Source organism: Mixophyes fleayi, chromosome 3, assembly GCF_038048845.1.
Source record: "Mixophyes fleayi isolate aMixFle1 chromosome 3, aMixFle1.hap1, whole genome shotgun sequence".
Taxonomy (NCBI): domain Eukaryota; kingdom Metazoa; phylum Chordata; class Amphibia; order Anura; family Limnodynastidae; genus Mixophyes; species Mixophyes fleayi.
Window position 1 is genome coordinate 48,019,997 of NC_134404.1, and position 26,366 is coordinate 48,046,362.

At 41.0% G+C, this 26,366-nt stretch overlaps 1 protein-coding gene across 3 annotated transcripts; it reads right to left on the reverse strand.

The window, feature by feature from the left end:
• Nucleotides 1-705: 705 nt before the first annotated feature.
• On the reverse strand, nucleotides 706-25,475 carry GRHL1 (grainyhead like transcription factor 1). Of its 3 annotated transcripts, none has more exons than XM_075201446.1 (16): nucleotides 25,337-25,475; nucleotides 20,197-20,383; nucleotides 19,419-19,489; nucleotides 17,669-18,059; nucleotides 17,266-17,342; nucleotides 16,905-17,061; nucleotides 16,148-16,259; nucleotides 15,266-15,360; nucleotides 9,270-9,428; nucleotides 8,711-8,798; nucleotides 7,557-7,696; nucleotides 6,143-6,180; nucleotides 5,388-5,476; nucleotides 4,934-5,019; nucleotides 3,807-3,871; nucleotides 706-3,341 (listed from the first exon to the last, which is right to left on the reverse strand). In XM_075201446.1, exons 1-16 carry the CDS (start codon nucleotides 25,354-25,356, stop codon nucleotides 3,227-3,229), a joined length of 1,890 nt encoding a protein of 629 aa, XP_075057547.1. In that variant the 5' UTR covers nucleotides 25,357-25,475; the 3' UTR covers nucleotides 706-3,226. The 3 variants fall into 3 exon arrangements, with proteins under 3 accessions (XP_075057547.1, XP_075057548.1, XP_075057549.1); XM_075201447.1 differs by having other exon boundaries at nucleotides 8,747-8,798; nucleotides 25,337-25,474; XM_075201448.1 differs by lacking the exon at nucleotides 25,337-25,475 and adding an exon at nucleotides 25,147-25,321.
• Nucleotides 25,476-26,366: the final 891 nt, after the last annotated feature.

Sequence of the window (26,366 nt, forward strand, 5' to 3'; positions counted from 1 at the left end):
AAATGTGTAATAATGAGACATTTGATATTAACGGGTAAATTTTTTGCATGTAATAGTGTAGGCCAATGAGGTAATGCAGTTAAATGGCGAATATTATTTCATTGTCATATCTAATATGTTTGCCCATTTACCTTGGAGGGATGGGGGGGTTGGTGAAATTAGGGGTGTTGGGATCAGTGTATTGTTACCAATTAAAGTTACAATTCTATGTGGGCCTGTCTAATTCAATGATGGGCAACAGGCAACCCTCCGAGCCCTCACCTGCGGCTTCCAGCTCCTTCCTGCTTTATTGCCACATTTGTATACTTAAAAAGGTCATTAGGGCAGAGAACCAGTTGTTCATTTATTTGAATCCCACCACTGGATTAGGGTAAATGAGCAGCCTCTTGGGAGTTTAGAAGGCCGCCCCATGCGTGCAGTGTATCAGGTTGCCCATCCCTGGTCTAAGTGCCGTCCCCAAAACTTCAGTTGTGCACCAGAAAATTCTTCCAAGAATTATTTATGGGCTGTGGTGCTTTCCACAAGGTTCCAAATAATTTATCCCCCTTCCCGTTCCTCCCCACTTAGCCCACATTGTCGGCGCTCCCATCATTAAAAGCTGCTGTAACCCATAGCAACCAATAGCTACGTGACTGGTTACAGCACCTTTTTATACCATGCACCAGCTATTATTATGTCCCATGATATATTTATTCAGGTCAAAAACCACAACACACCAAATTTCAGAAAAAAAAATGTATATAAAATGTATTTTCTTTAGGTAAAAAGCATACATAACAGGTGAAACAGAATAGGGAATGTAAAAGTCAATACTACAACTCACAAGTTTCCCTTATGTAACTTCTGACGTACTTCATTACTTTGTAACAAATAATATTTTAATTTTTACACATGATTTTTTTTTATATAAGATATCCCTGAAGATGAAACGTAACCCATGTCTCCATTATTCTGATAAATGCATCAATAAAACACTTACATTTAAAAAATACCAAATATATATATAAAATTTATATACAAACAAAAGGCTCTGGCATCTATACACTTAACAGTATAGTACAGATAATTTGTGGAGTGCTGGCATAACCGAGGTTGGTTGACCATGTATTGTAATGGTAATTACCCCAGCACCCCACCACCAAACACTGAATATAATGTGATATTTGGTTAAAGAATTGAGCTCCAGAAGAGAATCTCTACCAGGATTGTCCACATGGAATCACTGACAAATGATTCAATGACAGAGTACTGATCTGGTTGAGTTGGTGTTTTGATATTGGACAGATATACATGTTAAAATATATAACATCTACGCAAGACTTTGTACACTTTGAAAACACCAAATGCATTTTGGACTAGGGGGAATATGTATTATTAGTCTTCCAATAGGTAGACTTTTCTCATTGCCACAATAACACTTACCGTGCGGCATTTATGAAACAATATCACTGACCGTTAGTCAGCTGCCTTGGTGATACTAGGCGGAATGGTAAGATTTTAAGGCTTCCGTTCCGAGATAGCGTTAACCGAGCAGGTTTTGTGGACATACAAGGGCTGCCTAGATACTGTGACATAGTCTTCAACATACATGACATTATAATCAGCGGTAACCCCTCTCACGTATAGGATGATGTGATAATAACCCCCATCACAGGTGAAGCCACTCATTTCTGCTGGCAATAGGTGCTCTTTGTCCCTTGATTTTAGGCTCCTATGTGTATTTAAATATGGCTCTACTTATGGAATGTTGTGGGAGTTATTATTGCGATAAGTAAACTTGGTTTAAAGGCAAAGCATTGCAGTAGGCTGGTTAAATATAGGTTAAGTAGCTGGGGAAGTAGTTTTCTTTTGCACAATCTGCTTCCAGTTGATGATTATAGGGATTTTCTGCCTAGAAAGTGCTCGGAAAGAAGATGAGTGAAAGCAAAACTACCTCTAACAGCAGCTAGAACACAGCACATGAGATAGTACAGTATATGTGGACTATAGAGGACGCTCAGAAAACTACTTCAGCTAGTCGCGTCTCCTATGTTAGCGTTTATTTGGCTTTACTTGAGAGCTCCTAATCTAAATTAATCTGGTTAACTATTTTTATGTCTACGGTTAAAAAAAATAAAGTCCTTGGTACTCGGCTCACTTATTTCAGATAAACGTGGGTTGTGACAGCGTACAACATGGAGAAAGCCTAATCACTTGTTAGTGGTCTATCAAAGCTGAATATGACAATTTGATGCGTGAAGTTGATATAGGCGCATTCGACAGCGGTTTTGCCGCATCAGTTTTATAACAGCCTCACGTCACTATCCTACGGTATTGGGGACTTTGCTCCTTCCACTGACCCCATCATATGCAGCCCTCGCTAGTGTCACTACAGGTCACTGCCTCCCACGACATCAGCGCATTCATCTCCTATTGCAGTATTGCCATGATCCGATTGGCTGCAGGTTGTTCCATCTCCGACTGATTCAAAACTAAGGGCAATATGGTGCTTACAAAGGCATTTGGTAAAAGCACATATGTCTTCTCACCACCCTAAACAGACGTTTGTAGAAGGTTGTTTTACCCTGTGGCACATTTATGTCATGAAACCTTAGTTTGCACCTCCCATCTTCCAAGAAGAGAAACATCCTCAGCAAATATACACACATACTGTCATTCTATATATTAGATATGTAGTAAGCTCAGGTGTATGTACACATTTACAAAAAAAAAGTTACAAAAAATATATTGCACTTCTTATATACATTGCAGCTTCAATGGGCGCTGGACTTTTGTTTTTACAAAACCATCCTTTGTTCTTCACATGTAAGGCAGTTTTAATTGTTATTTAGAGGGATTTAAAGCCCTTTGCGGCCTGAGTTTTCATGGCATTGCAGACTCCTCGGCTTATTTCGATCTCCTCATTTCATACCGTTATCCTCAAACCTGCTAGAGGCGATTTAAAAAATAAAAACATTTTTTTTTCTTTTTTAAACATTTGTTGTTCCGAAAAGAAAACGTAAAAAAAAACAAAACCCTGTAAAACTGAGCAGAGATGCAGAGTCTCATAAAAAATTTGTATCAAAAGAAAAAAAAAAAAATAATAAGGAAGGAGGGACGGATGGACTGCCGTTTTGAGGGATGGTCTTGCACTCAGAGTCTTTCTTTCCTCCATGGAAGCTGACCCATTTACTTGCAAGGCAGGTAGTGAATATTAGGCCTTCACGTGCAGTCTATGGACACACGGCTAGATTTCTGTAAGAGTCAGCTTGTACGATCCCCCCGTCTCTTCAATCTGAAGCTGAAAAGTGTCTTCATTCGAATAATGCCGAATTATGTTGTCGTCCATGTTCACCAGGATTCTAGAGAGAGTCAGGAGAACATTGAGGTCAGTATAGGGTTTTGCAACCCACCCAGTTTCACAATTAATTATACAAGTTGGAAAAAAAGATAGATTGCCTATTTAACAATGAGCCACCCCTCTCCCTGGCATAAAAAAAGTTAAATAAAATATAGGGTGTGTTGGCAGTGATAATATAATCCAACATGAACCAATGCATAATGTATCTAGAGAGAAAACAGACAACTGCATTAACTAGATCTCAACAACGCACAGGATTTAGAAATTGAAAACATTATTTATTTTGAATACAAATCTGTATGTACGGGAAGTATTTAGAAACGTTAATGTATACAGTGTTTTTTACATGGTATGGGCAATATTAAGCATACAAATGGCATAGTATAATTCTAGATGAATGATATCGGTGACCCACTCCAGAGGTAGACACACATCTCCCATTGTAGATATGAAGAGAATCACTTACCCCTTTTTACATTTCTTAAAGATTTTTCCAATTTTTTCAAAAGGAAGTTCATATTTATCGGAGATCTTAAAATGTAGAATAAAGAAAAGCAAAATTAGTTTTCAGGGGGAGAAGATGGTACCACCTGATTTACAAACCAAGAAGAGGTTTATTAATACATACTAAATTAATAGTGCAGTATGGATGCCTATGCCCCCTACAGGTGGCTTGTAGCCACCGGCCCATGCACCCCCCCACCGGTGGCTTGTAGCCACCGGCCCATGCACCCCCTACAAGTGGCTTGTAGCCACCGGCCTATAGACCCCCTACAAGTGGCTTGTGGCCACCGGCCTATGCACCCCCTACAGGTGGCTTGTAGCCACCGGCCTATGCACCCCCTACAGGTGGCTTGTAGCCACCGGCCTATGCACCCCCTACAGGTGGCTTGTAGCCACCGGCCTATGCACCCCCTACAGGTGGCTTGTAGCCACCGGCCTATGCACCCCCTACAGGTGGCTTGTAGCCACCGGCCTATGCACCCCCTACAGGTGGCTTGTAGCCACCGGCCTATGCACCCCCTACAGGTGGCTTGTAGCCACCGGCCTATGCACCCCCTACAGGTGGCTTGTAGCCACCGGCCTATGCACCCCCTACAGGTGGCTTGTAGCCACCGGCCTATGCACCCCCTACAGGTGGCTTGTAGCCACTGGCCTATGCACCCCTTACAGGTGGCTTGTAGCCACTGGCCTATGCACCCCCTACAGGTGGCTTGTAGCCACTGGCCTATGCACCCCCTACAGGTGGCTTGTAGCCACTGGCCTATGCACCCCCTACAGGTGGCTTGTAGCCACAGACTTCCTTTTGTGCCCTTTCACCCATGTCTATCTCATCAAACAGATGCATGTTCTTTGCACTTGGATAGGACAGTGGTCTGCTGTGTTTCTATTGGATACAACTCTATCCAAGGAGCAGAACTGTGTCATACTCAAGGGCAACGAAAACAAAAAAATACCCGGTTTGCTTGCTTCTGTGTTATATTACATATATAATACAAACACACACACACACACACACACACACACACACACGTCAGGTGATGATGGAAAATCCCCTTTAAAAGTCACATGCAGTGTAATTTAAATACTTACAGCTTCCATCAGGCCTTTCAGAGAAGGAGCCTTGAGCATGAGGGCGTCAAAGACTTCCTCTGTCTCCCTCCTTACGTACAACAGCACTGTAAGACAATAAGGACATTTATCTTGTGACCAATTCACCACAGAACATACATCTCAAACTGAGATGAGAACAAACCCTGTTCATTGTCACAATCCGAATGTTGAACTTTAATGACGACCACAAAGCCCCACATATTCGATCATCATATACGTCTAAACAACTGACAGATAACGGAGTAGTAATGGAGTATTATTACGTTTAGTAACATTTACTTATATAGCACCAGCCTAGTCCACAGTGCTGTACAATAGGACTACACATGAAATCTGTGTTTATTACATTTGCACTATATGCGCCATGTTATTAAACAGAGACAATTACAGTGTGAAGAGCGGAATAGGATGGTGACGGGAGCAGAGGACATACCTCGCTTTGTTTCATCCACTCGCACCATCTTAGCGGGAGGCGATGTAAAGTCTTCTTCGGGTGTGAACGGTACCCGCTTCATCCCAGAACTGGAAACCACAAAACACAATAAATAAAATCTAGAGATACATCTCAAAGCATAGATTGGACCAGAGGACTACTGCATGGACTATGTCTGATTTCAGTAACATAGTGCTATTCTGTGCAGTGCCTTTGTGCAGCCTATACTGGTGTTCTGAAAAATATGGCCACTATATCCTACCTAATTTTCCTTCATTCAAAAGCTCCTCCAGGCCAGAGGGCCATCTGTGACTATTGATGCTGGGAGCAGCCACAGGGAAGCAAGTAAAGCGGGAGAAGGGGCGGGATTATAGTGCTTGCAGTGGCAATGGGGTCCAGCCGCTACAGAGAACCCCGGCTCTGCTCTTCCAGAACTGCAAAAACCTAAATAGGGCCTCACAGCTCATGCTCAGAAGAGCAGAGTGGGAGCTTCTGGACACATCTCTGGGCTCTACTAAAATGTGGTCATGGGGCCCAGTGACTGAGTGTTACACACCTAAGCACTATATGAGAGGCTATGTAATATGTGTTTTAGTACAGTACCTCCTAATATAGGCATCACCTGGTCCTACTGCATGTACTGGATTAATTTAAATACACAACGCATTTTGAGTGTACATCCTACAACGCATTTCACAATCTCACAATGAAATGAAACTGAGAAATAAGAAGAACTGAAGGTAATGTTAGCTCACCTTTCACCATCTATCTCCTCTGACAGGAGGGGAAGTACCTGAGAAAGAAAATAACAGTATAAAAATATATTTTAGAGTAAAAAAAAATACCTCCGTGACATTGAAAGAGGGGTGATTGCTGGAGAGCACTTGGCAGGAGCCTCAGTGACCAAGACAGCTCAACCTGCCAATGTCTTGTGAGCAACAATGTCTAAGGTCACGTCAAGACGGGACTCTGATGAACACACATCAGCAGCAAAGGGCAGCAGTGCGTTGCAGCGCATACTCCAGGATTACTTCAAAGTTCAAGAAAAATAGGGAGCAACTGCAGATCGATTGACTGCGAAGTTCAACCTGTGGCACGAGCAGCCAGTTTTCTCTAATGAGAACTCCACAGAGCACGATATCATTGTTGGGTTGCAGCGCATAAATCACTAATCAGACCTGACAATGCACGTTTGAGAGCTCAGTGACGTAAATAGCACAGGAGCCAACCTAGAAAACTCTATAGCCCCGAGTGCTGGTTTCTGACAATGATGGATTCTGGTAGTCCTGTAATGTTGCGGGGGAATTTAGTGGCTAAGTGGTTAGCACTTCTGCCTTACAGCACTGGGGTCATGAGTTCAATTTCCGACCATGTCCTTATCTGTGAGGAGTTTGTATGTTCTCCCCGTATTTGTGTGGGTTCCCTCAAGGTGCTCTGGTTTCTGCCCACATTCCAAAAAAACAAAAACATACTGGTAGGTTAATTGGCTGCTAATAAATTGACTTGTGTGTGTGTCAATTTAGACTGTAAGCCCCAATGGGGCAGGGACTGATGTGAGTTCTCTCTGTACAGCGCTGCGGGATTAGTGGCGCTATATAAATAAATGTTGATGATAATGATAATTTCGGTGCAGTCATTCCCTTAGAAAGCAAAATCAATGCCTATTGCTACTTATTGGCACCGAGTGATCATCTTCAGCCCATCTTGCAGAAAACTCTGAAGGGTGTCTTCTGTGATGACAATACCCGCCATCCACTGAGTACGTGTACTCGCCCAATGGTTTGATGAGCAGGACACTGATGTTATCTATATATAGCCTTCTCAGCCACCAGATTTCAACAATGGTGCATTTATTGGATATTTTGGACCGACACTTGATACAGCGTTTTCTGCCCCATCAGCTGGTATCACTAGAGCAACAGTAACAGTGGAATTAAAGGGCTGCATCCCTCCTGCACAACTGCAGACACTGGTGGACTAAATGCCACTGTGCATACAGGTCGTACTGGCCACACGTGGCTCCAATGCTCTACTAAGTGATATCTATACACATGCTTACATAATATATATTAGTGCCAAAACATATTTTTTTACATTTTGTAATTAATTTACCTATGAAACCCCTTATTTTATAGCAATATACTGTATGAGGACAGTAACGATACTCACGTGAGTGGTGCGCTGGAGATTTGCAAAGTGTACATCTGGGATGAACAGGACAGGCTGGGTGACCATGTCCTGCATTGGTTTGAACACTGTGACGTCTGTCCTCTTGTGGGAAGGAAGGAGAGCACCTTTCACGTCTATCACTGCAGGATATAAGTACCATCAGTTAATACTAGGTCTGTCCACACAACCCAAACTATTTCCAAAATCACTGTGATTACTTTTTTATTGACAATACAGGATTCAGATGTACCACACCAGACACTAAATATAGTCCATTTTCCATGACTGTAGCATTCAGTGAAGCACAGAGATCAACAGATGTGTAATACTGCCCCCTAGCTACATCCTCAGGAAATACATAGAATTATCTCACTCCCTGTCAGTTCACCAGAGTAACCAAGGACAATACAGGGAGTCTTTAGGAGAGTTACCAGCCCTGGACTCCTGCTATGGTGTGGGAATTCAGATGAATACATTTGTCCCTGTTACAATATAAAAAGGGCATCTTCAATCAATGTACAGACAAACGTCCACACTTCTACCATCAATTTAAAACTAGACATATGACGCCCAGCAGAACCGTTTTATATTCTCAACGTGAAAGGGATTTCTTAATCCGTTTGTAATGCAGGACTCATTTTCAATCAGACAAAATAAAAACAAACAAATCTGCAGTTTGTAATGTTCTTAGTCAAATGCGTTACGTGACCTGCAAAGTCTTAGTGAATACGGTCTTATCTGTCTAAGAATTCAGCGTCCACAGAACAAGTAGAAGATATTGATAAATATGACGTGTGTAAGGGAATAAAATATATCTAGATCAGACAATGTCAAAGTGAATAAGTTCTTTTTCAGCCAATTAGTTCCATAGATTCTGATCTCTAATGCAGTTGGACCCAATAGTATGTAATTAAAGATTTATTAAATGCTTAGATTTCAATTGTCTTTTTTTTTTTTTAAAAAAAAAATAAAGTTCCTTAATTTAAAGTTCCTTTAAAATCTCAGTTCAGCCCTTTATGTGGAAAATGTGGACAATGCTGCTTTAGAAAATGAAGGTAAAGTTTTATGTCGACCCAGATGGACTCATTCAGGGCCTTAGAGTGAAATTACAGCTAAGTGAATGGACTTCTAGCGCCCGAATCACTTTTACTTACAAGCATTGATCTGGGGCCTGGGCTCAGTACACTTGCCTTTTCTCTTGCTCTGCTTACGTTCCTCGTCCCTTATTTTACGTTCTGCGCCCTGTAACAGACAACACAGACAGGTAAGTGTTTTTGACAAAGTGGGATGATATGCATATGGCTAAATCAGAAAGCTGCATTAAAAAAGTGTGGGCAGCCATTTTTTGCGTTGAACCAATATCCATGAGAATGCATCTTAAATCATCCATAAGAAACCACTGACATCACAAAGAGCCGCATGCCTCAGTAACAAGACTAACACTGGCTGTCAAATGTGCCAAGGTGCATCACTACAACTTGGCCACTAGAGGGGGTAATGAGTTCAAATGGCAAGACAAACCGATTCTGATATTTTACCAAAAGTAACAGATATGAAAACTTTGGTTTTAGTGGAAAATTGATATGCTGGTGGCTAGCTATATACATCAACGGAGAGGGAAGTGGTTCCTAGTCATGCCCATCTCCTAGAAGTGGACTGCAATTTAGGTCCCGCCGATCTGCAGAGTTGGGAGATGTGACAGGAGAATCTCACCTTATCACAGAAGACTTTGATTTGGCAATAGGCCCTGTGAACTGGCTTGTTACTTCTGTTGTTGTAGCTGTAGGTATCAATCTGAATGTTCAGCGGAAGCCCCTTCACCCCTTTCTGAGAGGAGAAATCTGTGCTCAGACAGTTCACAGATATGAAGACCTGAGGACAAGAAGAGATTTATATTATCAGTATTAGACAACACAGATCAAGTATACCAGACTTTAATGCTACAGGCCAGCTCTAAGCTAATCCAGCCCCTACTTATCACTATACGCACTGCTTAAATATGCCATAACTTTTGCCTATTTTAAAGTTTGTAAAATATGTCCTTTATTAGTTTAAACTGAGACTACCATAAGATAAATAGACTGACATATGTTTTTTTAATTCAAGTATCTAGAAAAAGTCTTCACACAGAGTTTACATGGAAAAAGTGCACAATGCAATTTCGCATTACCAGAACAATAGTGCTCCACCTGGTGGTCAGTCTGTATATTGCACAGGTATTGCACTGTATAACTAGAACAGGTATAAACAAACAATTATTATTACCATTTATTTATATAGCGCCACTAATTCCGCAGCGCTGTACAGAGAACTCACTCACATTCTCCCTGCCCCATTGGGGCTTACAGTCTAAATTCCCAAACACACACACACAGAGACACAGAGACAAACACACAGACCAGGGTCAATTTGTTAGCAGCCAATTAACCTACTAGTATGTTTTTGGAGTGTGGGAGGAAACCGGAGCACCTGGAGGAAACCCACGCAAACACGGGGAGAACATACAAACTCCACACAGATAAGGCCATGGTCGGGAATTGAACTCATGACCCCAGTGCTGTAAGGCAGAAGTGCTAACCACTAAGCAAACAAAATCTGTAGACCTAAGTTGTGGAACAACATGCATTGAACCAGCATGCCCTAGGTCATGAGCCTCCAGACAGATATGTGACAGGCTGTGACATAAAAGGTGATAATTACTGCAATTTATCTTTCTGGAGTACAGTGTGGCTTACGTGACACTGCTCAGTCCATGCACCCCTTTTTTAATTACAGTGAAGTGTATATCAGCACAATTACCCTCTAAACCCTCCCTGTTAACAGAAATTGCCCTTGATTTCAGAGTTACCTCCCTATCAAAAAAAACCTCTTCCCTCCCACTATAGGTTAAATATAATAACTTCTTTCATGGGAATAACACTACTAAGAAAGACTTAGTTCTACCATTACGATTTAATGAAATGGAGCGAAATAAAATGAAAAACCTGGAGAACAAGCAGGTGTGACACGTTATATACAACAAGACATTAATCCTCTGCACTCACCACAACATCATTAATGCTTATGTAGCTGCTTCAAGCTGTTCTATGGGTTAAACATACTTCATTAATGATGTTTTGGTGACTGCAGCGTATTAATGTATTTGTTACATAGGTGCAGTATTTGAATACAGGGATAACTACAGAAATTAGCGGCAGTGTGTGCATACTTTGCAGCCAACAGGCAGAACATGACATGTTAGAGACTTCTAAATGCAGGAATATATCAATTCACTGACTGTGTCCTAGAGAATTAGTAGGCTCTACTCCCATCAAGATTGCTGCAGCCCGCAAAAAAAGGGCTGTACGGCGGAGATGACAGGTGCATTTCACAGAACATCAGGGATCTAAATATATACAGAGTACAATGAAGTGAAGAATCAGCCTCTGACGCAAAGAGAAAAAAAACAAACTAGTATATTAAACAAAACTTCAAAAAGCAACATACACTCTATAGAGATCTGAAGGGGGAAAAAAACGATGAGAATCTGGAGATTAAGTAATCTGCACTATGGACGGCTTTCAAGAAGTGGTAGAACTGGTTAGTGAAGTCATCTGTAAGTGACATTTATAGGTAAGAAGCCATTGGCCTGGTGGAGGCCCAACCCAAAGAAACAATCCACAAAGCATCTTTAGCTTGTTTAGCGAGATTCTTCTTTGGATGTGTAACAAAAGCAAAGCAAAAAAAAATAACACAATAAGCCAGTGCGTCCTCATCCTCGTGAAATAGTGAAACAAACACTGTTGTACTAGTAAGACTCATGGTGTTCGAGGTTCAGCCCTGCACAATAAGGGATATAGATCAGAGTTTCGCCATTACTATTTTTTGTGGGCCATTGAGATTCTCAGGGTAGGTGAGGACCCATCAACACTCTGAAAGCCTGAACTTCACCACTTCTCAGCAGGGGCTGCGGGGCAGGGGGAGAATTTGCCCCCGGGCCGGTCCCATAGTGGGCTACCCAAGTGGAGTTTTGCCCCCCTGTGCTAAAACTTGCCAGCCCTTCCCTAGTTGTCAGTCATGATTTTGATGGTTGTAGACATAAAAATAAGCTTTAAAGGGTGCAAAGTAAGCCCACTATTGGGCATCTATCAAAGCCTCTGTTTATTGGAACAAAAGAATATCCCTGAAAGATCTTAAACATCTATATAGAATACATTAACAAAAAACTTGTGCATCTTGCCATCTCTACCATGGCTTTGTCAACACTTGTCATCTTTACAAATCTGTTTAGGAAAAAGACAGAACTTCTCTGTCTTAAACCACTTTGGATTGTGCAGAAGAGTGAGAGAGCCAAGTCAGTGAGTGATTTGCAGTTCTCTAGGTAACAGCATTAAGCTGTACAGTGTGACGTTTACCGTTTGTGGTGAATGGATTACATACATTGAAAATAAACTAAAAAAAAAAAAAAAAGAAAAGGTCGTATTTTCTTGCCATGTTTACTATGTGTAAGAGATTCCTACACTTAAGAGATGGGATTTATCTATACTGCAATAGACACCTTCCCTCCTGTGTTTTGCCTCTACAATAATATGACGCTTATGTACATGTTTTACAGTTACAGTAATAGCAGATTCGGAGATTCTTCTCAGATCATTGTAGAGATTTGTACAGACAATTTATTAGTCAACTTACTCCACAGTAGAAATGACGAAGAACCCCAAACTTTCTGTAGTCAAAAATATTTATAACGGATTATAATACACAGTGTCTCAACTCTTAAATACTGTATAATTGTAAATTCCGTAAAAACTCATTTCTGCCAAATAAACAAAAATAAGCGTAAAATAAACTGGAAATAATTCACCCGCAATGGAGCAAATGGGTAACATTTAAACAAAATTATTAATACACAAGATAAAAACATTGATATGCAGAGAGCGGTCCCTGTACCTTGGCTTTCAGGGACTGGGGCTATTCCCCACAAATCTGGGACTGCTTGTCCATAGGCTTTGTTCAGCATATATAAGAATGATTGAGTTATGTTTCATAGAGATACAAGAGGAAAAGATTACATTAAACATATAAAAAGGCATTATAGACTGAAAGACAATAAAAAGCCTTTAAATGTTATGCTCCATAACAAAACAAAATAAATACAAAATAGGCGCTGAACGTAGAATGTAGTTTTATCTTTCTGAGTGCTTTGCCTATAAGATGTCACAAACAACGTCGATTGTCACAATCCACCTCCCTTCTCTATAAGATACAGTCACAGGTTGAGGACATGTGGCCTCTCCCATTCACAAGAAGAGCTATAGAACTTCCTCTAATACCGCAAAACAAGAAAACAGGCAACGCCTTATTTTAAGAAAGGGTGTTTCAGTGGTGAGGTGTCCCTCTAAATTATATGCCTTGATGCTCATAGTCACAGTACAAAGGCAATTAGTGTCCAACCTAAAGCAGTGAATGCAAGGTGATAAATCAGTGTGCAGACAGCAGTTAACCAGTTCTCCTCTCACGTGTAGGATGACAAGGGTTTTGATTATTTGAAATGGTAATTACATGCTAAATATATTCCACAATTATTTGTGTAGCAACTTTGGAAATGATGTGTGGAAAAAAGAGTCACCTACATGAAGGGTTATAATCACGGCTATTTACCACATACTTCTACAAGAATGCAAATGTACAAACCGATCTCTACAGAAGCATCCTACATTACAGAGCCACTAAACCCAAAAGCCAAGTTGCTCTAAAATAAAATCCCTTTTTCCAGCCAGGAGCCAAGAACAATTCTAGGAAACCGCTTCAGGACCCATCTTTCAGTTCTGAATTAATAACGCATTTCATTTTAACGAATGTAATAGAGATCAGGTATATTTAAACGAAACACTTAGGAATATTTTGTACGAGTACCTAATGTCCTAATGCGTTTTGAAAAGTGGAGATGTTGCCTATAGCAACCACAGTCTAGTTATCATTAATTTAGTACATTCTACAAAGTAATAGCTATGATCTGATTGGTTGCTATAGGTCAGTGATGGCTAACCTGTGACACTCCAGGTGTTTGTGAAACTACAAGTCCCAGCATGCTTTGCCAGTTATCAGCTAGTTATCTACTGGCAAAGCATGCTGGGGCTTGTAGTTTCACAACACCTGGAGTGTCACAGGTTAGCCATCACTGCTATAGGTCATCTCAGCTGAGACCACGTTTTCACCTGTGCAACTTAAAAAGAACCATTGTTCTTTAACCGACTCAGACTCTCCGTCAAGGCAGGGGTTAAGCATCCTGAGAATAGCATTACCTTTTCCATTTTTTCCCCCCCTCTTTGTATTTGGCAAACCGATGGGAAAGAAAGTTCAACAACCCGACACTGTTTGTTTATGAACTCTCCCAGGTATTCACCTCATCAGTTCCTTACAAGCAGCCCGATGGACAGTGAACATCAGGTGCCCTCAACAATAGAGAGGCTTCTGCTGTGCAACAATTCACTGGGAAGAGAACCATTGAGGCTCCTTTCAGAACTCCAAGTCTACACCTTGCAAATGCATTTATCTGGTCCCATTGTCAAGAGCGGTCCCTGCCAATCCTGTTCCATTTGAATTCATGGAGAGTGAAACGCAAGGTTTATCCTGTGTGTACATTACCAGCATAGGATAATGTACCTCATTATACCACAAACAAATGATTTCCATGTGAAAAATTAGAGGCGAACAAATCGACTTCTGAAAGACGTCTCTCCTGTGACAGTTTCCACTAAGCAGTGTGAGGTGGGCGGGGGGTTTAAGAGGCAAGCAATGTGCAGGGTCTCTCGTCATGATAAGTCACTATGATGCTACAGCGACTCAAGTTATTTATGAACAGACAACAGACAAGAGCAAGGGGTGTTCTGTTAAATATACATTAGGGCTAAGGTTGGAAATCTCCATCTCCTTACATAAAAGCCCAAACATTATAACTTATAAATATACCCCTATGTGTTTAAATTCCATAATAGCAAACCTCCTGAAATTATTTTTTTTAAGTGTTGCCCATAGCAACCAATCAGATTCTAGCTTTTATTTTGTAGAGCATACTAGGTAAATGATAGCTAGAATCTGATTGGTAGATGACACTTATTTTTTTGTGTTGATTTACCCCTTTCCCACTGAAAGGGCCTATTAAATAACATGATGCAAAGTGCAATGAGGTGCTCACAGCACCCAATCACATCTGTTTATAGAAGTCAGACTAATGAAAGCAGACATCTTATTGGTTTCTATAGAGCAATATGTGTTGTAGTTGCATAAACCCCCACTGCCTTCATATCTTTATAGGGTAAGTTTACATGCTCTATGCCAGGCCTGTCCAACCTGCGGCCCTCCAGATGGTGTGAAACTACAAGTCCCAGCATGCTCTTCCAGCTATCAACTGGTTGTCTACTGGCAAAGCATGCTGGGACTTGTAGTTTCACAACACCTGGAGGGCCGCAGGTTGGACAGGCCTGCTCTATGCACTTGTCCAGAAACTATAGATCTATAACTACTAGAAAAAAAAAAAAGGTTGCCATTGACACACATTGTAATAACCTATATCCTGTACTTAAGTTGCTTCAATAATAATAAATCAGATTACATATAAAATGATGGAGAGCCTACTAGGTAATTACAGAGTAGGAAGATAATAAAGGCAACACACCCTTTTTAAGTACTGCATAAATGAAACAATATAAATGAAACTGGACACGTACCTTGCCTTCATCATTCAGATCCCAGGTGAAGGAAATCGCATTATAAGCAATCTCTTCAATGTTGCTGATGGTATTGAAACTCTCTTTGTAGTCAGCTGTAAAACAATCAGAACAGTCGAGTGAAACGTGGGCTCTCTCTGGTCAAAGCTGCGGTTTCTGATCTAAACACTATCGCTCAGTTAGCCAACAGCATCGTGGGATGCGCAGTTCAAAGACCGCTAGTTTGTAGTCACCATTCCTGAAGTAAAACGGAAGCTAAACCCAGAGTCTGTCATAGATCGCATTTATTCCTACAGTCTTACAAGGACATTTATGTAAGCCCCGGGCATTGGTAAATTTAAGATGCACCCAAGGTACAACAGATTTTTACTTCAAGATATACAGTTCTTTTATTATAAAAATGAGCACGGCTTCTCAGACACGAGGCAGAGATACATTCAAAGTTACACATCGTTTAAAGTACTTGAGGCCTATAAAAAGGTACACAAAACACTGGTATAGGACAGGAACATGGGGCAGCACGGTGGCTTATTCCCGACCATGCTCCGGTTTCCTCCCACACTCCAAGAACATACTAGTAGGTTACTTGGCTGCTATCTAAATTGAACCTAGTCTGTCTGTGTGTCTATGTTAGGGAATTTAGACTGTAAACTCCAATGGGGCAGGGACTGATGCGAGTGAGTTCTCTGTACAGTGCTGCGGAATCAGTGGCGCTATATAAAAAAATGGCGATGATGATGGGGTTTTTAAAAAAAGGAGGGGATTCAGCGTGTCCCATTTCTGCTGGGCTCCAGTTTTCAAAAAAAATGTCACTTTTGTTTGCTATCAAAAAACAAAAACAAAAAAAGACAGAAAGACCCCACATACGTGCTGACATCTTACCTATATCAATGCACCTCTGCTTGGCAGTATGCTGCCGAGAATGCCAATATTTCCAATGGCGAAGCTGGTCTTCTCGGCTCTTATCATCGGCAAATACAACCATGATGACACTCTGACAGAGAAGACGAATAAGATGTTACACAGCGCCAGGGGCATTCAGGGGAGTTAGTCTATGCAAATGTATGGTTATTTCAATAAAGGCTGCACTCAGGGACTTTATTCCCTAAGGTTCAACACATAGATATAGGTCTGGAAGAATGGTAGAATCTGACAAGGTTTTCATGCATTCAGTTATCTTTGGACAGTAAAAAAGTTTTTTTGTTATGGCTGTGTACATGTATCGACTGCAGCACTTATACATAAAAGGTATTAATACTTTATGGCATGGGTTTTTAAAGACTAGGGGTAAATTTATATAGCTGTGGGTTTGAAAAAGCGGAGATGTTGCCTATAGCAACCAATCAGATTCTAGTTATCATTTATTTAGTACATTCTACAAAATGACAGTTAGAATCTGATTGGTTGCTATAGGCAACATCTCCACTTTTTCAAACCCGCAGCTTGATAAATTTACACCTAGGTATTTCAAAGGCATAGTATTAAATTATATATAATATATAATAATAATAATAATAATATAAGTTTTTTAAAAAAAAACAATATTCTCAAAGACTTAATTGTTTGAAATTAGTTCCAAAATGTTTTCTTTTATGGGAATAAAAATCAACTCGACTGCAGCCAATGAAGAAAATCTTACCCGAACTTTGCTGATTGGATGGTGTATCCCTTTATTACTGCCAACATCCTTCAACGTGATTGGATAAAACTGACCCTTGTTCAGATAGGTCATTGTACTGTCTCCGGGCTTTGGTCGGAGGGATTTTGAGGCTTCAAGTGTGTATTCAAAATTATTCCTGTATTTAAAAGCGAATGAGTTAAAGAAGAGACTGGAGGAAAGCCAACGACATTTAATTAAAATCAATTTATAATTTGCCAAAATAAGCAATGGCAAAATATTTATTTTAACTGGCACCTTTAAATAAAGAGGGAGGTATTCCCCATCTTTCCTTAGCTTGAGGAACAGTGGATGTAAGTAACACATAAGTTTATGAACTTACCCGCTAACTGGATCAAAAACATAGTCTTCTGAGCTGACGCTGTTCATCCGTAAGTTGAGGTCCGAGGGAAAGAAAACCTGAAAAAAAAAAAAAGTAATGAACAAAAGGATAAATGAAAAAACAAACATTACAGAGATCAGGAATCAATGTGTTTGTTTTGGCACTGCAGGCTGAAGACTGATTTTCACTGCTCTGTGCAGGCAAATACTCTTCTAAAACACAAAGGATAAAAAAACAAAACCAAAACTTTTTATATAGAACCTTCTCTACCGCACTCTAGGAGAGGCATACATGCCAACATGTGTGAACGACAGAAAGAGCCAACGTACTATGTCTTCTTGTTTAACTTAAAGGAGCCCTCGAATGAACCAATCTTTTGGTGCCCTACAGAAATGCTCTTTACCTCCTGAACATCTTCTTTGTACGTCTCAGAGAAGGTGGAGTCGGGGGTCCGCCTCTGAGAGTTCGGTGGCTGGCTGTTGGAGTTGTAGTGGTCGGAGGGGACGTTCCTGTCAAAGGACACGATGCGTTCCACGGCCTCGGAGTGGTACACGTTGGACTGGATGCCCACAGTGAAGCCATGGCTCTGGGATTCTGTTTTGATGGCATGAGCTGGCATGGAGGTGATGGTGGTGGCAGTGGTGTCTGGTGTGGTCAGGTGACCTCTCTTGTCGTGGTGGTTTCCCATTCCCAGAGGGAGCAAGATATTAAAAGGAACGCTGGTTTTCAAAACCTGCACCCTGTTTTCCCCACTGCAAATCAAGGACTGCTCATTTACTTGCGACAGACCGTTCCTTTAGAGAGACAAAACAGCAAGTTTGAATTTCATAACAGGAATAGTAAAAATTAAAACAAAAAACAAACAGTTATGTTGTATATTCTAATTTAAATGCCTTTAAAGTAGATTTAAATTGTTATGTACCTTTTAAGCGCTTACAGTTCCAAGTGGCACAATAGTGCAGCCCACAAAACAGGCGACAGGAACACTAAGAGGTACATTTACTAAACTTCGGGTTTGAAAAAAAGATGTTGCCTATAGCAACCAATCAGATTCTAGCTGTCATTTATTTAGTACATTCTACAAAATGACAGCTAGAATCTGATTGGTCGCTATAGGCAACATCTCCACTTTTTCAAACCTGCAGTTTAGTAAATATACCCCTAAGTGTATGCTTAGGAAGGATTAGGTTCCCATTACATGCTGCACACTGGTGTTTTATGTGAATCCTTACTCTTGGTCCACCAACTAAAATGTAGTTATTAAGTCATGTACAGGTATCTGGAAACAAGTAACCCAAACAGATCCAGAAACCAGAGAGGAGAAGGGTAAGGTAGCAGGTGGGTCTGTCATACACAGAGACAAGGTCACCAAGTGTTCTTCCTGTAGTTACTAGGAGGAAGACTGCTAAGCAATTTAATGAGGAGGGGAATTCCAGGTACAGTGTGGGGAGAGACTGGGGTCATCTAAAGGGCTTTAGTAGATTATAGGCACGATTCTCCAAATGACAGAAAAGAACACACTTATCTGGAAAACCCCAATTCCCAAACATACCACGGGTATATTTATTAAACAGCAGGTTTGAAAAAGCGGAGATGTTGCCTATAGCAACCAATCAGATTCTAGCTGTCATTTATTTAGTACATTCTACAAAGTGACAACTAGAATCTGATTGGTTGCTATAGGCAACATCTCCACTTTTTCAAACTTGCAATTTAGTAAATATACCCTCGGATGTAAGATCCCATACATATGCCATGCCTGACAGGTGCTGGCTGGCAGGATGGGCATCTGCCCCTGGGTCGGTCCCATAGTGGGTTAGTTTGGGCTGAGTCACCGGGCCACCTGCATTTTTTTTTTCCTTTAAAAGAGTCGAGTTTTGCCCCTTGGCTAAAATTTGCCAGCACTGCTCTGATACCTGCCAACATTCATGATTGAATGCCGGCTGTGACCTTAATACACCCAAACACGTAGATCCGCCCAAAGCATGCCCGTTTGTGCCACCTCTACACACTCCTTTTATTCCACCAAAAATTGGGGCCAGTAACAGGTAACTGTTTACATACATATCCCAATTGCAAAGCACTACGGAATTTGCTGGCGCTATATATAAATAAATGTTGATGATGATGACGATGATGATGATATAACCAACCTTTTATTGTGCTCTGCCTCCGTGTGATCGTGGTCTTGTTTTGTGGATGACTGTCTCCTGTCTCTAGGAACCTGTGAGAGACCCATATTTGTGTTTCATCAAAACTGTACACACAACACAGGCCCTACATAGTTCTGTAACAAACCAAAGCACACCTGTCATCTACACACAGTGGAGGCAGCCATTTTGTGAGCTAATTCAATGTTCATGAGGATGCAGCCTATCAATGGACTAGGAATGACTGACATTGCTTCAGTGAAACGACAGGCTGATCGTACTGCACCAAGCGCCTCATGCCTCAGTCATATCACTAGTTCCTTTTATTGGTTAGGTAGTTTGCATCTGAATGAATATTGGCCCAATCAACAAAATGGCTGCCTCCACTGTCGGTAAGCAACAAATACACTACAACGTCTACTTAGCCTACTCAACAAACACAAAATTAATTCTATTTAAAACAAAAAGGGACACAAATATATTAACCATTTTGTGTACTATACTAACTATACTAATACATCGGCAGCTTAATTTAGAACCGTGAAAACATTGTGCAATTGTCTCAGCGCTGAAGGAATAATCCACACTGACAGGAGCACTTAACCCCTCTCTTGCCGTCACTGCTAGTCTAGGCTTGTGCTGCTCTTTACAACCTTGCAAAGTCTTTAGAAAGCAATGACTCATGTGATTATGTTGTGAATGAGATCTCCTAGCTCCTTGATCTCGGAAGATCTTGCACACAGCCCACTCTCCAGTATTCATACATTAAAGCAGTAATAACCTTGTAGTAATCATACAGTAGACCGAGTGCTGCCGCACTGTCTTCATCTCCATTGATGCTCATCATGGCTTTGGTAGCAGCAGTCAGGGGATTTTCCAAAAAAGACTTCCATGCCTCATCCTCACTGGTGTACGAACGCCTCTGCTGGTACAATGGGTCATTCTGGAGCACCAACACAGGCCGTTTACTTGAAGGAAGAGGGGGATAAGCAGTGTTAGCAACTAAAATAAATAAAAATTGTGCCGTGCAGCATGTAAAATCTGCATAAATGGAATGTTATTATAATGACTCAAAGCAGTGGTTAGGGCCATACATGCAAATACAAAGTTACACAAAACTTAACAGTCTGTTCTCCGTTACAAAAAGTTCTGTTGAGAGTTAAACACACAGGACAAAAAACAAAACAAAAAACAAACAGACTCTCTGCTGACACTGATAAAATCAGCTACACGCGCTTAACCAGAATGGTTGGATATAGAAAATGTTTGATGATGTATGATAACCAACCCACAGGTCTGGAACCACACTCCAGGGTTGCACACACATTCCACCTCAGGGATCTGCAAGCTTTTAGTTGCCAAGTGTATGTAAAATTACACTTGGATAGATTTACTGAAACTTCTAAAACAGGAAGAGTGGAGGTGTTGCCTATAGCAACCAATCAGATTCTAGCTGTCATTTTCTAGAATGTACTAATTAAATGATAGCTAGAATCTGATTGGTTGCTATTGGCAACATCTCCACTTTTTCAAACCCACAGTTTAGTAAATATACCCCCTGGGTCTGAATGATTGCTACGAGCTAAATCAACATTTATTTATCTTTATTAGCCATCTGTTCACCCGTTTTCATAAAAGTGCCCAACATTATCAGTCGGTGCCAGTGTGTATGCTTCCTATTATTGTGTGTGTAAATTCTCAGCATGAAAAACTCTTCTTTTATGTCCTGGGCCCTTCTTGTCTGTGCTCCTATGCAGCTTAATCATCATATAAATAAAGCAGGACGAAAATCACAACAGAAACTCAGTTTGTTACAAAAGGTTATACAGAATGCAAAGTCTAGAGCCCACCAAAACTAAGTAACAAATGAAGTTTGCTTGCACTGAATGGCAGTCTGTCATGGGCTGGTTTTAAAATAATCAGAAAAATAATAATTTAATAAAAAAAAAAAAATGTAGATTAAAAAAAAAAAACAACATATTGACATGACCAACTTATTTAAATCGGTAGAAAATACATAGGTAAAAGGAGTTTTAGTTCTCAGTTTGATATGGAAATGTTGCCCTGTTGTAGCAGGTAATTGTTCATTTAATGTTTAGGCAATTTACACATCAAATACATAGCGCTGTTCTCAGCAATAAAATGCAGCCAGCTGAAAGATGCTATGCTCTGATAGGGACATTAACATGAAATTTACGCTGGACCTCAGTCCCACAGACACAAACTCCAGATACTGTTATCCAGGGACACAGCAAAACATGAACTGGATCCTGGGATTGTCAGTACGGTGCAGTTTCCTTTTTCAGGTAGAAAAGGGTTGGAAAGTGGAGATGTTGCCTATAGCAACCAATCAGATTCTAGCTGTCATTTTGTAGAATGTACTAAACAAATGACAGCTAGAATCTGATTGGTTGTTATAGACAACATCTCCAAACCCACAGTTTAGTAAGTATACCCCTTAGAGTCGTTCTTAAATCACTGACACAACAACTGGAGACTTCTGTGTCGGTGCTACGGTTGCTATACTAGTCTATACATTGGGCCTCATTAACAAAGCGCACTGGATACGCGCTACAAAATGGCTCATTCAGGTGCGCCTAGAGCACATCCAGGGGCATTTCTAGGCTCTGCTCTTAAGGAATTACCTCCATGTGCTCGGAGAACACCTATGTGCGCAGAGGTGGAAAATCTGTAGAGGTGCACTGTACACAACGTGATGAATCCATGCCCAAACTCCTACCACCGTTCAACCACCCTTTCATTAAATAAAACTTTACAATTATTCTTTACAAAATTCGGTTCAGTTTAGTCTCCTTTAGGCGCCTGTCTTTATTACATATACCACAATGTTGTGTGAAGCTTTATACTGCATTGATCAGAATGCGCTTAGAAATGCGCGTCTTTGATGAAGAATGGCCAAAGTTAATCCATCATCTCTGAGCTGGTGCAAAATTCTATTTCCACTGCAGAGTGAAAATGGCCCTGTGCCCATTCACATCCCAAGGAGAATCCCTAAATGTGCCATCTATACCCCCTTTATCTCATTTCAATAAACTCACTCTGTAAAATGAGCTCTTGTTTCTGTACCGCTCCGGTGCTCCACTTACTTCATACATTGCTAGGAATTCCCTCACTCTGTCCAATTCCTCCCCTCAGCCTAAGTCAACGCCATAATCTCACCCAGTAGACCAATGGGTTTTGGCAGAAATTGAGTTGTATGGCAGGATCAAAGATAACTCTGCACTGCGGCTCTGCCATTTTGTACTTCACAAATGATCTTCATTGCCGCTAACAAGGTGACTTATAGGTCTAAATCAACCAACTAGAGATGTGAAATGGATTTTCAAAGAAATATGGCAACATGGCGGAAGCAACTTCCGTTTGACTCTCACAGTAAAAAAAAAAATATATATTTTGTTTTTAGATCTATTCAAAGATAGTGATATGGATATTGTGCCTGTACTGTGCAATCTGACACTGCTGCCAATTTATAAAATCTCCAACATATCACAGCACTGTAACTTATCCCAAACTATCCTGGAATCTTAACACCTTCCCAGCCTCTCCTGTGCGCTGCATTCCACCACTGTGACTACAATGGCAATCCAATACAATGGCTGCTGAATAAAAGCTAAGAGAAGCTCATGGTATAACTTACAGGTAAAGGAAAGTGATCCCAGTATAAATATGCAAAGTTTTAAATCTGGTTTTTAGAAGTGTCCCTGGGCATTGCTGATGTAATACAGTTTTGCTGGTGTAAACTCAATATTAACCAACACAATAGAGGGGAATTCACACATGCTACAGTATTAAGGCCAGCATTACAATTAAGTAAATCAATCCCTCTAAATCAATGTATGTGTATGAAGTATGATCCATTACAAATGCTAACCTCCAATCATAGATTTTATTTCTGCTATGCAACAGCTAATTATCTATTAAATGCTGTTCTCCAAGGCAAAACCACAGGGTTTTTTTTTATTTCATTGCTTCTGTATTTAATAGCACAGGTTCCCCAACAAGCACTGCTTAGACTGACAACAGGTGTTTGTATTGTGCAGCCTCTTATTGCAACATTCAGTTGAAACGCATAAATGCCTTGGAGGTAATCTGCTGTCTTAAAAGGTGCACACGAAGCCAGAATGATCATTTCAAGAGCTGAAGTTTACAGCTTGGCAGAAACTCCATTCCCACATGCATCTGCAGCGAAGGATATGTTATTTAAAGGGAAACATCCTAAAAATTTATGTGGCACACACATAAGAGACACTTAAATTGCCATAAATAATTGTTAGATTGTCTGTACTTTATAATATAGGTCATAAGAAATCTCAATGTATTCCTTCCTGGTAAAATATATTTGTTGTGCACCTGTGTGGAGAATGTATTAAACAAAAACACAATATAATTTCAGGCATGTTAAGGTTGGTCATAGGATAGAAACTTATTGATGCTACTTTATTTATGAAATTAAAAAATATGAACAACATAGTTTTTATGATGAAGTATCTAAGAGTTACAGAGAAGCAGACATTGTGTTTGTATAACTTTTCCTATACAAATAAGGAGCCCATGACGCTCAGTTACAAGTTTGTTTAACTTTTTCTTTGCTTGTTTGTGTTTGATGTTTGTAGTTTATTATATTGCTATGATGCAGCAGTAAAGTAAACTTCTGGGCACATTACAGTCACATAAACTCATCGTCACTAGAAGTCTCTTATTTTATTATCTGTCTCTGCGAGCTGTGCACAACTACATCCAAACTGACTCAGAGTATGGGCAGGTGATATTGGCAGCCTCTAAGACGGGAGAAGGTGTGTTGCTTAGTTTTCAACAGGTTGTTTTAGTGTTCGAATTTTGTATCCCAGGTTTTGTTCCTTTAAAACAGGAGAAAAGTTGGAATATACCTATTTATAGTCAAACCCAGCACCAGAAAGGAGTGTAAACAACTGGACTAAAGCTGAAAAAAGACCTTTCTATCCCAGCCCGCGTTTGTGTCAGTTTCTAAGGATTTGGGGGACTGGGAACTGATGGCAGACACTAATTGTTCCACTACTATTCTTTGCATTATGACCAACGCCTTATAGGTCTCGGGTTTCATCCAACTTCAACTGTCTCTTTGCCATTTAAATGAACCAAGAAGTCAGGTTCACTTAGGATTCTGTTTGTGGGACACAAATTGTGTCACACAATCAACCTGTATCCAGTGATCTATGCATTACTACTGTACCACTGAAAATACATAATTACATATATCTACATCACTTTGTATGCGGCTCCAAGACACCTGTTACGGTTCTATTACACAATGACATTTATACAAATCAGGTACGGGTTGTAATAGAGGAACACAAGCACACACTACTTAAGTACACATCCCTAATACATAAGACACGTATGTACCAATAGTAAGACAGACCGAAATTCTATCAAAAGACATATTAGGAAGTACAAAGTTATATTTATTTATATATATATATATATATATATATATATATATATATATATATATATATATATACACACACATACATACACACACACACCAATTATGATGCAGATATGGATACAAAACATTAAATGACACGTGTCAATTTCACCACAATATCCATCTAAAGGCGCTGTGTGTTAAATATATATATATATATATATATATATATATATTTAAACACATCCACACGCACAATACTGGTGCAGGGAGGCAGAGTCAGAGGAGATGCAGCAGGTGCACCTGTAGTCAGGCAGCGCTGGTGTCTTCTGCGGAGATCCCGGTTACAGTATGGGACTGACAGCGTGGGACGGACTAGTACAGAGCAGTGTGAGGCGCACAGGAGCCCGGACATAAGCACCTGGATGCGGCGTCTGCCCCGGGACAGCTGGCACAGTGCACGCAGCTCCCGCGCTGGACCTGGATCACTTACTTGTCGTAGTCTTGTGTCATGTCGCCCGTGTTGGTGGAACTGGACTTTCTAGTTGGGACAGATCTGTCTCCTGGGTATTGGGAGCCCGGGCTCACAAACGGGTTTAGTCGGCTTTTCTCGCTTTTTGAGCTTGGCTGTGATTGAGAAGGAGGTTTACGTGCTGAGACACTTCTGATTGGCTGGAGCTTTCCCTCTGAGAGGGGGCGGGGGCACAGGGCTGAGCGCTGATTGGCCAGTTTGGCTGGTAGAACGTTGCAACGTTCCAAAGGGATAGAGTTTCCTGGAGAAGCTGTCAGAGAGTTGTAAGAGGTATTCTGGGCTCTGACAGCTCAGCTGGACACTGGCACCGAGGGCACCATATCTCAGCTGGACACTGGCACAAGGGGCATCATACCACAGCTGGATACTGGCACCGGGGGCACCACATTACAGCAAGGCACTGGCACCGAGGGCATCACATTACAGCAAGACACTGGCACAAGGGGCATCATATCACAGCTGGACACTGGCACCGAATGCACCACATTACAGCAAGACACTGGCACAAGGGGCATCATATCACAGCTGGACACTGGCACCCAGGGCATCATGTGCCAGCTAAAGACTGGAACCGAGGGCATTCATGCCACCTGGACGATGGTAGCGAGGGCATCATGTTACCTACACACTGCCACCGAGTGCATCATATCTCAGCTTAATACTGGCACAAAGGGTATTCCAACACAGCTGGACACGGGCACAGAGGGCATCACATAACGCACGGACCCTGGCACCTATGTGGGAAAACATATGTTGGTACACATGTGATTGCACCAGGCTCAGTGGCTGGAGTTCTGGCTCTGGAAATGACGCCGTGGGACACACTACTACTACAGGAACACTGGCATCATGGCCTGCGCCTTGTAGTAAAACTGGAACCCCAGGTGGATTTGGCGTCTCGTGTAAAGCACATGCATACGTTTTATTGGAGCCTGGCGCCTATGTTAATAACAGTGGCTGGGCAGCATGAAAGGGCATAGGCACCCGAATT

What these genes read in the sequence shown, in the direction of transcription:
- GRHL1 (XM_075201446.1), bottom strand. Translation starts at nt 25,356, where the DNA reads ATGACACAAGACTACGACAA. An exon ending in TACTGTATGATTACTACAAG is followed by an intron (nt 19,490 to 20,196) that starts GTTATTACTGCT and finishes GGTCTCTCACAG; the next exon opens with GTTCCTAGAGACAGGAGACA. An exon ending in ATCTCCAGCGCACCACTCAC is followed by an intron (nt 6,181 to 7,556) that starts GTGAGTATCGTT and finishes TTTCTTTCTCAG; the next exon opens with GTACTTCCCCTCCTGTCAGA.